Source organism: Moschus berezovskii, chromosome 10 (genome assembly GCF_049115385.1).
Source record: "Moschus berezovskii isolate FMDL1 chromosome 10, NW_MosBer_1.0, whole genome shotgun sequence".
NCBI lineage: Eukaryota > Metazoa > Chordata > Mammalia > Artiodactyla > Moschidae > Moschus > Moschus berezovskii.
This window is the reverse complement of record NC_142469.1, coordinates 48,432,022-48,444,022: the sequence shown is the minus strand read 5'-3', so window position 1 is coordinate 48,444,022 and position 12,001 is coordinate 48,432,022. Positions and strand designations below refer to the sequence as shown.

At 38.6% G+C, this 12,001-nt stretch overlaps 1 protein-coding gene across 2 annotated transcripts in view; it reads right to left on the bottom strand.

The window, feature by feature from the left end:
* Positions 1–12,001, bottom strand: part of PDSS2 (decaprenyl diphosphate synthase subunit 2) — a 286,538-nt gene that overhangs the window by 86,112 nt on the left and 188,425 nt on the right. For both annotated transcript variants that reach the window (XM_055433579.2, XM_055433580.2), the window contains one exon: positions 8,349–8,423. In XM_055433579.2, the coding sequence (XP_055289554.2) occupies positions 8,349–8,423 (75 nt within the window). The remainder of the gene's footprint in view (positions 1–8,348; positions 8,424–12,001) is intronic.

The window sequence follows — 12,001 nt, the reverse complement described above, 5'->3', positions numbered from 1 at the left end:
AGTAAAACCAGCAAAGGAAAAAGGTGCATGAGATGAAGACTGGAGGAAACCAGGTATAAGGTGTTAAGAATTCTTCCTCTTCCAGTGGAGTCACAAAAGATGTGATAAATTACTCCAAGAATTAATACATATGAAAACACACGTGAAATGCTGTCTAGCAGGTATATTCACTGGTGACTCAGTCGTCAGGGTTTTGGTTGGAGCTGGCGATATAGGTATCCTCTGCCTCAGTTCAGTTCAGTCGCTCAGTCGTGTCCGACTCTTTGCGACCCCATGAATCACAGCATGCCAGGCCTCCCTGTCCATCACCAACTCCTGGAGTTCACTCAAACTCATGTCCATCGAGTCGGTGATGCCATCCAGCCATCTCACTCTCTGTCGTCCCCTTCTCCTCCTGCCCCCAATCCTTCCCAGCATCAGAGTCTTTTCCAGTGAGTCAATTCGTCGCATGAGGTGGCCAAAATATTGGAGTGTCAGCTTTAGCATCAGTCCTTCCAATGGACACCCAGGACTGATCTCCTTTAGAATGGACTGGTTGGATCTCCTTGCAGTCCAAGGGACTCTCAAGAGTCTTCTCCAGCACCACAGTTCAAAAGCATCAATTCTTTGGTAATCAGCTTTCTTCACAGTCCAACTCTCACATCCATACGTGACCACGGGAAAAACCATAGCCTTGACTAGACGGACCTTGGTTGGCAAAGTAATGTCTATGCTTTTTAATATACTATCTAGGTTGATCATAACTTTCCTTCCAAGGAGTAAGCATCTTTTAATTTCATGGCTGCAATCAGCATCTGCAGTGATTTTGGAGCCCAAAAAAATAAAGTCTGACACTGTTTCCACTGTTTTCCCATCTATTTCCCATGAAGTGATGAGACCAGATGCCATGATCTTTGTTTTCTGAATGTTGAGCTTCAAGCCAACCTTTTCACTCTCCTCTTTTACTTTCATCAAGAGGCTTTTTAGTTCCTCTTCACTTTCTGCCATAAGGGTAGTGTCATCTGCATATCTGAGGTTATTGATATTTCTCCCAGCAATCTTGATTCCAGCTTGTGCTTCTTCCAGCCCAGCGTTCCTCATGATGTACTCTGCATATAAGTTAAATAAGCAGGGTGACATTATACAACCTTGAAGCACTCCTTTTCCTATTTGGAACCAGTCTGTTGTTCCATGACCAGTTCTAACTGTTGCTTCCTGACCTGCCTACAGGTTTCTCAAGAGGCAGGTCAGGTGTTCTGGTATTCCCATCTCTTTCAGAATTTTCCACAGTCTATTGTGATCCACACAGTCAAAGGCTTTGGCATAGTCAATGAAACAGAAATAGATGCTTTTCTGGAACTCTCTTGCTTTCTCCATGATCCAGCAGATGTTGGCAATTTGATCTCTGGTGCCTCTGCCTTTTCTAAAACCAGCTTGAACATCTGGAAGTTCATGATTCACATATTGCTGAAGCCTGGCTTGGAGAATTTTGAGCATGACTTCACTAGCGTGGGAGATGAGTGCAATTGTGCGGTAGTTTGAGCATTCTTTGGCATTGCCTTTCTTTGGGATTGGAATGAAGACTGACCTTTTCCAGTCCTGTGGCCACTGCTGAGTTTTCCAAATTTGCTGGCATATTGAGTGCAGCACTTTCACAGCATCATCTTTCAGGATTTGAAATAGCTCAACTGGAATTCCATCACCTCCACTAGCTTTGTTCGTAGTGATGCTTTCTAAGGCCCACTTGACTTCACATTCCAAGATGTCTGGCTGTAGGTCAGTGATCACGTTATCGTGATTATCTTGGTCGTGAAGATCTTTTTTGTACAGTTCTTCTGTGTATTCTTGCCACCTCTTCTTAATATCTTCTGCTTCTGTTAGGTCCATACCATTTCTGTTGTTTATCGAGCCCATCTTTGCATGAAATGTTCCCTCGGAATCTCTAATTTTCTTGAAGAGATCTTTTGTTTTTCCTATTCTGTTGTTTTCCTCTATTTCTTTGCATTGATCACTGAGGAAGGCTTTGGGATATATTAAAAATATTCTTACTTTTTAATTCAAGAATGTTACTTTCAGAACTTTTTTAGCAAACAGTATGAAATAGAGCAAAGTTATATACACTAAAATGTTCATCATAATATCATTTACATTAGTTAAAAAAAAGAAAAGGAAAGGAAACAAAGTACGTGTCCAAAAACTGTGGAATGGTTCAGTAAATTATAGCACAGAATATGAATGAAAGTAATGAAGTAATGAAGAAATATTAAATAGCCATTAGATATTCTGAGGACTTTTAGTAACAAAAATGACTATCCTGGGGAGTAAATCAGAATGAAAAAATTATATATATAATAATAACTCAAAAATGGGAGAAATTTTAAAAAATGGGAGGAATACAGAATGAAAGCTAGAAGGAAATACACTAGAATGTAATCATGATTCATTTCTGGGGGATGGCTTATATAAAATAATTTTTATTTTCTTCGACCTTTTTCTGTGCTGTCAATTTTTAGTTAATGAACACGTATTTACTTTTCTAATTAGAAACTAAGTTATAATAATAACATAATTGTGTTAAAAAGATTTTAGATATAATGGCCTATGGATTCAAAGCAACTTCAGCTAAACTATAAAATAGTATGCATAGTGAATAATATGAATAGAATGTTAACTAGGGAACTTTTAGCATGGCAAATGACCATTTAAAGTGTATTTTTAAATCTGATGCGCTTCTTTATTTAATTAGTTAACAAGAAAAGATAAAACAGGTAAAGGGAAGGAAGATATAAACACTAAAAAAAGCACAATGACTAATTTTTATTGCAAGGAAGAAATGGCTCACAAACTAGCAAAAATACAAAAATAAAAATGTTATTTGCAAAGGATAGAACAAGGATGAATTTTCTAAATAACACTGAATCCCAATTTACATACAATCTGTTAAGCATTACTAACATAAGTCACATAAATTTTCATAGTTTTAAGGAGGATTAGGTAATTACTCTACAAACTTCCAGAGAAGGTGATTTTTAACATATTTAGTTACAGCTCCCCTCCATTTGTTTTAATGCCTCTACTCTAGTCACAGAGATACTACTCCACAGAAAGGTATTTTTATATTACCCAGCTTCTTCATCACTGCACTAAGAAAGGAGCACTAAGGAGGGAGAAAACAGACCACTATCAATAACCTCAGATATGCAGATGACACCACCCTTATGGCAGAAAGTGAAGAGGAACTCAAAGGCCTCTTGATGAAAGTGAAAGAGGAGAGTGAAAAGGTTGGCTTGAAGCTCAACATTCAGAAAACAAAGATCATGGCATCTGGTCCCATCACTTCATGGGAAATAGATGGGGAAACAGTGTCAGACGTTATTTTGGGGGGCTCCAAAATCACTGCGGATGCTATTTGCAGCCATGAAATTAAAAGACGCTTACTCCTTGGAAGGAAAGTTATGACCAACCTAGATAGTATATTAAAAAGCAGAGACATTACTTTGCCAACCAAGGTCCGTCTAGTCAAGGCTATGGTTTTTCCCATGGTCATGTATGGATGTGAGAGTTGGACTGTGAAGAAAGCTGATTACCGAAGAATTGATGCTTTTGAACTGTGGTGCTGGAGAAGACTCTTGAGAGTCCCTTGGACTGCAAGGAGATCCAACCAGTCCATTCTAAAGGAGATCAGTCCTGGGTGTCCATTGGAAGGACTGATGCTAAAGCTGACACTCCAATACTTTGGCCACCTCATGCGAGGAGTTGACTCACCGGAAAAGAGTCTGATGCTGGGAGGGATTGGGGATGGGAGGAGACGGGGACGACAGAGAATGAGATGGCTGGATGGCATCACCGACTCAATGGACATGAGTCTGAGTGAACTCCGGGAGTTGGTGATGGACAGGGAGGCCTGGCGTGCTGTGATTCATGGGGTCGCAAAGAGTCGGACATGACTGAGTGACTGAACTGAACTGATTGTATCCTCTTATCCCTGGAGAGAGGAAATGGTTTGCAGCTCATTTTAAATCAAAAAGCAATTCTTTTGTGTACGAATTGGCCCCAGGCGAGGAGGTTGTGCAACTCACTTTCCACATGACCTCCACTTGTGGCTGCTTCCCAATCGTGTCAGAACAAGAAAACCTTGAAGGCACTCCATGTGGGCCAGTGCTCTCTCTGCCTCTGAAGTGATTCCTGGGCCAAGTTAGAAAAACCAAATTCTGAAGAGCCACTGCAATGGAAAGCACACTCAGAATGGGGGTAAAAAACCCAGAATTCTTATGGTTAGGAAGGGAAATGTGGTTAACCTAAATTGGTCCTAGAGAGCAAATGGAAGCATCAAGAAGCACTTCTACTGCTTCAGTTCAACTATGCATTTTTGTTTCCATTATAAAAAAAGAACAGCTCTTTATAATGGTTTGGCTATATTCAGAAATGTAACTGCTTAAAAAAATTCTGAAGTGTTTGGGAAGGTAGCAAGGAAAGAGGGCAGATGGCAAAGCACTGCTAGAGTCTTCTGAGTAAAATTTACTACATAATCAAAGTCAGCAACTGGTGCCGACTAACAGGTGGTTCATCGAAGACTTTGTTGCTACCTCTCTTCTCTTTCCCAGGAAGAAAGAGATTATACGGGACTTGGAGTAAAAAAAACCTGGGTTCGGATCATGTCACTGTCAAACATACGTTAACCATTTCCAGACACTATGCTTTCCTGGCATTTGTTATCTCTGAATTTTAGTCTTTTTCCTCTACAAAATGGGTATACCAACAAATGATACCCTTTTCATAGGTGATTATGTAGAAAGAAAGTATAAGCAAACTGTAAAGTACTAAGCATTTATTATTGTTGTTGCTAGTAGGTCTGTCTGAAATATAGAAAGTATTTAACAAATGTTCACAGTTATTAATAAACTATAGCAACTATAGTGGATAAACAGTAAGCGTAAATATATCAAGAACCTTAAAATCAACAATAACATTTTCACTTAAAACTTAACAGATATTTAACTATAAAACATTAATATCTGATATGGAACTATTAGGTTGGTGCAAGTGTAATTGCAGTTTCAGACCATGAATTTTGAGTCATTATAACTAGGTTCAAACACAGCTTTATTAATCAAAATAGGAACCATTACAATCAACACAATTTTGCCAACAAGAAATAAGCTTGTTCCTGTAGCCTAAAAATATGTGCTTTGGGATTCGATGAACTCTTGGAAAGCAATTTCTGCTTTCTGGTTGTGGAAGTGTTTTCCCTGCAAAACGTCGAGATACATGAAGAAGTGGTAGTTGGCTGGCAAGAGGGCAGGTGAATGTGGCAGATGAGGCAAAACTTTGTGGTCCAATTTGTTCAACTTTTGAAGTGTTGGATGTGTGATACGCGGTCAGGCGCTGTTGTGGAGAAGAACTGGGCCCATTCTGTTGACCAATGCCAGTTGCAGCAGGCACTGCAGTTTTTCGTGCATCTCATCGATTTGCTGAGCATAATTCTCAGATGTAATGGTGTCTCCAAGATTCAGAAAGCTGTAGTGGATCAGACAGGCAGCAGACCATCAAATAGTGACCATGAACTTTTTTTGGTGCGAGTTTGGCTTTGGGAGGTGCTTTGGAACTGGTCGTCACTGGCTGTCACATAAATTCCACTTTTCTTTGCGTGTCACAATCCGATCAAGAAATGGTTCATTGTTGCTGTGTAAGATAAGAAAAGATGACACTTCAAAAGAACAATTTTTTTGATTTGCAGTCAGTTCATGAGCCACCCACTTATGGAGCTTTTTCACCTTTTCAATTTGCTTCAAATGCCTAATGACCATAGAATGGCTGACGTAGAGTTATTTGGCAACTTCTCGTGTAGCTGTAAGAGAACCAGCTTCAATGACCGCTCTCAGTTGGTTGTTGTCAACTTCCAAAGGCTGGCCACTGCGCTCCTCATCTTCAAAGCTCTTGTCTCCTTTGCAAAACTTCTTGAACCTCCAGTGCACTGTATGTTCATTAGCAGTTCCTGGACCAAATGCACTGTTGATGCTGCAAATTAGCTCTGCTGTTTTACAACCAAGCCATTTGGAATTCAAATAAGAAAACTGCTAGAATTTGTTTTTTGTCTAACATCATTTCCACAGTCTAAAATAAATATAAAATAAGTAGCAAGTAATAAGTCATTAGCAAAAACATAAAAAGCAAGAAATGTGCATTAAAATGATGTATAACATGAGTGAGTGAGTGAAAGTTGCTCAGTCATGTCTGACTCTTTGTGACCCCATGGACTATACGGCCCATGGAATTCTCCAGGCCAGAATACTGGAGTGGGTAGCCGTCCCCTACTCCAGGGGTTTTTCCCAACCCAGGAATCGAACCCAGGTCTCCTGTATTGCAGGCGGATTCTTTACCAGCTGAGCCATCAGGGAAGCCCAATATATAACATAATCACATTTATTTAAGAACGTATTCAATAACAAACGGCAAATTTCGAAAACGCAAAAACCACAATTAGTTTTGCACCAACCTAATAAACACCTAAGAAATATCCCAGGGGAAAAACAATGCTTCAACTGCCAGAAGCATGCATGTGCACTCAGTCACGTCTGACTCTTTGTGACCCCATGGACTACAGCCCACCAGGATCCTCTGTCTATGGAATTCTCCAGGCAAGAATACTGGCGTGGGTTGCCATTTCCCTCTCCAAAACTGCCAGAAGAGGTCACTGCAGTCATCATATATGGTGGGATCTCAGGTATGGCAGAGGCATGCTTGCAGATCAGGTTTCATTAAGGTACAGGATGAGAGGTTAAGAGCTGAGCTCTTAAGTTCAAATCTCAACTAGCAAGTTGTATGACTATGGGCACATTACTTAATCTTTTCTAAGCCTCAGTTTTCACAGATGTAAAATGGGCAGAGCAGTAGTCTCTGCCAGCAGGATTACTGTGAAGACTTAAAGGAAGACACTCATGAATGACTTACCGTAGTGTTATGTGTTTGTTGTTGTTTAGTTGCTAAGTTGTGTTGGACACTGTTTGACCCAGTGGACTGAAGCCTGCCAGGGTCCTCCGTCCATGGGGTTTACCAAGCAAGATTGCTAGAGTGGGCTGCTATTTCCTTCTCCAGGTCTTCCTGATCCAGGGCTCAAACCCAGGTCTCCTGCACTGGCAGGTGGATTCTTTACCACTGAGCCACCAGGGATGCCCATCATGTGCTTACCTACCATCATCTTCATCATATTTTATATGAGGTGTCTTTTTATGAGTGGAACTAGACCAGGTTCTCCATTTTACAAACTATTTACCCTCAGCCGTGGCAGAGAACTGTGGTATGCTTTTGAAAACCACAGCAAATGGGGTCTACTGTGGTCATACATCCTGCCAGTTGCCACACAGCACTATGCTACTTAGGTGAAGTTAAGATATGCCTGCCAGGAACGGTGTTCCTTGAACCAAGTGTTAGCAATTGTTCAAGGTACAATTCTTCATATTTCACTAACCACTCTCTGAGCCATCCAGAATCCCTGGGTTATACTTTTAAACTTAAAATTTCATATCCAGGTCGCTCATGCCCTATGTTTCACTTCCAGTAAAATTTATCTTTCTTTTTTTTCAAATGGAAATGCCAAAAAGCTTAAGATGTGCATACATGCATATTTTTTTCTAATTTGCAGTGAGTGGAATCTTGCTAATGCAGAAAGCTAAAGAAGTTAGAATAATGAAACACTAATAAAGGAGTCCCTTATAATAGCATATAACATGTTAAATGATGGTGGTGGTCAATGAAGCAATTGCTTCACATTCAATATCCTGCTGAAATGAAATAACTGCATTTTAAGGAAATAAAACATAACCTTTTTTGAGATGTCCTGCTAAATGAGTCAAAAAACCTTAATTCTAGATCTATAAAATTAATCAAAATAATCCAACTGTGCAATCACTCTACATCTTATCACAGAGAACCTAATAGAGCAGTAAATTCTAGATCTTGGATATAAAAGACATTCCTCCCTTATGCTCCCAACAGTCACCTTCTTGGGATCACATCCACACTTTTGGGACATGGAAAGCCTCTTCTTCTGAGGAAAGGCTGGGTCCAGCCACCTCACCATGAGCCATGAGCTGCTTCTCCAGCCTGTCTGCCTTACTGACAGTGCTACCTGCCAGCCAGAAGCATCCTGGTGTCTACTGGGCTGCTGCAGACGGAGCAGACTGTGAATCCAGCCAGAGGATAAGAGGTTGTTTTAATTGGCTAAATCTGCTATGTACTAAGCGTATGGCCATGAATTTGTAGCCAAAACACTAATCTAAGCACAAAACAAGAATGACATTTTCGCTCAATTCTAGTTCTGCCACGAGGGTTTTTAATCTAACATTTTATAATGAGTACCAAATCCTTACCTTTGCTAAAGTAGAATTTTCATAGTATACTCCTTGTACCAAATCCATAAGAGCACTTGCTAAAAGTTCCACAACCTAAAAAACAAGAAAAAAAAGAAAAAAATCAGAAAAAATTTAAAAATGTATCCCCATTTTTACCTCAGACTGCCTCAGGAGGCTCAGTTGCAAGGGAGTATTGTGTTTGATAGAAAAAAGGGAGGGTTATGCACAAAAATCCTGGCAAATGGCATTGTCCACCTGGATATTAGAGCTGTGATCCAATTTTTCCAGTCATAATTCAAACAAAAAAAAATCTTACAAGCACAGCATTTAACGAATATATGTGAAAATCCAGTAATAGCCATATTGAACATAAGTTTAAATTTCAGATAATGAATAAAATCTTAACCCAATTTATTTTCTGAATGTATATTTCTGTCAGGTGAATACTTTTTCAATATCCCCATTCTGGGAGCCATGACAATGCCAATTTTCATACCTAACACAGAAAGAAAAGCAAAAGCAAAAGAACAATTAACCTTTCTAATGTGTTCATTCTGTTGCACTAAAAATGTGCTGTGGATATATTTGATATAGGGCCCTTGGGTCAAATGTACTACAACACTGAAAATTTTAATAGAACTGTAATAGTAAAATTGTATTCATCTAACCTGTATTATTTTCAAGACTTAGACTATTAAAAAAATCAAACAAAATCAAAAGCTTTGAACTTGTTCCAGAATGTAAAACAAGCAGAAAACAGTAAATGGTCTCCTTGGAACTACTGTACAATTTAGAGTTGTTTGCATAAACCATCAAAATTCAAGAGGATAAAATAGTGGTATTTATTATAATGTTCACTGCAGCCATTTCAAACAACAATTCTCAAGGCAACCCTATCTGTTTCTTACCAAGTCTTATTATCTTGTATATTTAGCTTTCTATGTTATGCAGTCATATCAAATTCCCACTCTTGGCTTCCTAAAATTTAGCTTGTTCTGATTGAATTAAAGGATTTTGTTTCAGCTTTTATCATTCTTGTAATTGAAGACATTATTAAGCCAAAGGATACAGACTCAAACAACAAGATACTTCAACCTCAGGTACCTTGGATTTAATAAACATTTTCTTAGAGGTAAATGACATTAATTTGTAGAAAGGTATGCTTTAAATTTTTAACACACAAGCATTTATCTCCAAATTTATATTTTCATTCATCCTGCATAATACACACAAGACTGCTGATATGGAAAGTTTGCTGATTAAAGGGATATTTTTTTCTAGCTCTGCAGATGGGTTAATTTGTAAGACCTATACAAAGTCTTTTTTTTTTTAATCGCATTGCCCTTTAGGTAACCAAATACTTAAGAAATATTGTAGCAATATAAGCTGCAGAGGAACTGCAAGGACAATGATCCTACAGTGTTACCAGATGTGTTGAGTTATTTAAGCGGGGAAAAGAGAAAAATGAATGGATTTTTCCCCCTGAAGGTATCAGATAAACTCTGCTCTCAAATCCAGGAGGACAGAGTATCGCCAATAGGTCTATGAAAGACTGCAACTAAATGCACAGCACCAGATTGGATTACAGTTTACACAAGCAACATCCCAAGGTCCCGCTGACGGCTGGACACACAATACAGATCAATCAGTCACTAAGAAATGTTACGGTTTTGAAACAGTTTGAGGTCTGAGATCAGCACTGGTAAAGTGAAGAGGGATTTACAAAAAGAAACTCCGACACTAATTTTAACAGTGGACCTGGTTTTGGATAACCAGAGTTGCGTTCCCTTACTTTCTGAAATTCCAGATCAGAAAGAAGCAACAAAAACATTTTATTCTCTGATTCTTTTTCTGTTAATGTAGTTAGCAAATATACCTGTATTTACAAATTTATAATTTATAAGTGACCTGTACTTCCAAATGACCATCCTTGCTTAAGCAGAATATAATACCTCCATTGCCAACAACAGCCATCAAAGAAAAAACTTTGGACTTGCTTGGGTTAACAAGTCCAGGAAGGTAAGAGAGTATAAAAAGCAGGATAGCCTAAGGGAGCTGCTTGTGTCCCAGACAAAAGTGACTTATCCAGCACACACTTAAGTATCTTTCCACTGCCTGAACTGTTTACTTTTAAAATTATACCCTTTTTAAAATTTACTTTTAAAATTATAAAAAATATTATACTTTTTAAATTTTACAACAGTGTATTCTATAGTATTTTTTCATTTGGTGAAATTTTAACTGTTAATGTTTTTGGCATTGTGCTTTGTACCATTTATTAAATAAAAATTTTTTAAAAATTAAAAAATAAAATAAAATTATACCCAAAAGAGATGTGTACCATTATCCTTTAGAATCACAAATATTTCTAGGAAGATGATAGAGCTATCAGCCCACATATATATAAGAACATTTAATGATACGATCTTTTTTGTTCATTATGTGGCTTACTACTATAGGCATTCAACTGTTTAGATATTTACTGTACTTAAATATAAGAAGGCACCTGCTGGGTTTCTCTGGTGACTCAGTGGTAAAGAATCCACCTGCCAATATAGGAGACATGGGTTCAATCCCTGATCTGGGAAGATCCCAAATGCCATGCAGCAACTAAGCCCATGTGCCACAACTATTGAGCCTGTGCTCTAACCCAGGAGCTGCAAGTACTGAGCCCATGCACCACAACTACTGAAAACCAACGCTCAGCAACAAGAGAAGCCACTGACCATGTAGCAGCAACAGCCTTAAGTAAATAATTTTTTTAAAAGGCACTTGCTTAATGAGCTCTCCCCCGCACGTGCCACTCCCTCCTCAGATTCTTGAGGAATGATTCATTTAGGCAACCTATCTAAAATTTACAGTAGCAAGGATAATGCTAGACAGAGAAGAACCTGCAGCCTAACTGCCACAGTTTGGTGCTTCAGATAGAAGTGACCCTGGGAAGGACTCAAGGACTACTGTTCCAAGCCCTGGGGCAGGGGGAGATGGGGGGCAAGCAAATACTTTCTATTAGAAAAAGACAGGCTAAAAAGAGTCCCGAAGTTAGCCACCCTCAGAAGCCCAACAAATTAGAGAGCTGTAATGAAATAAAGCAAAACACTACAAGGGAGAAGATCTAAATTTTACTGCAAGGCGTTAACTACCAATTTCATTGTGAGATTTGGGGCAAATCAATTGTTTCTCTGAATCTTGGTTTTCCTTAATTATTAAATGGGGGGGGGGCGGTTGCAAAACATAATTCCTTGAAGTTTCTTCCAGTTCTAAAATCCTGAGTTTAGAAATGCAAATCTTAGTATTTATAATGAAGAAATTAATTTGAAAACTGCTTTTTTGTAAACTGATGAGACATCTTTGCTCATTATATTATTTTTAATCTGTTCTCTTCATATGGACCTTTCCCTCCAACAAAACTTTAATGATCACTTTCTTTGTGAAACTTTTGTACCCAATCCCTCTTGGTTCTAATATCTGAAATTATAATGAAACTATTTCTATTTTTTAAACCACTTTAAGTCATTTCCATTTTTTAAACTATAATGACTGGCAGCCCACGCCACCAACTGGCAAAGAAGTCCTAGCTGGGTCAATTAAAGGTCACATTGCTAAATTCTGGGTCTTGAAGGGCTCTAATACTTGGAAATAACTCATATATATTGAATTCAGAACAATAA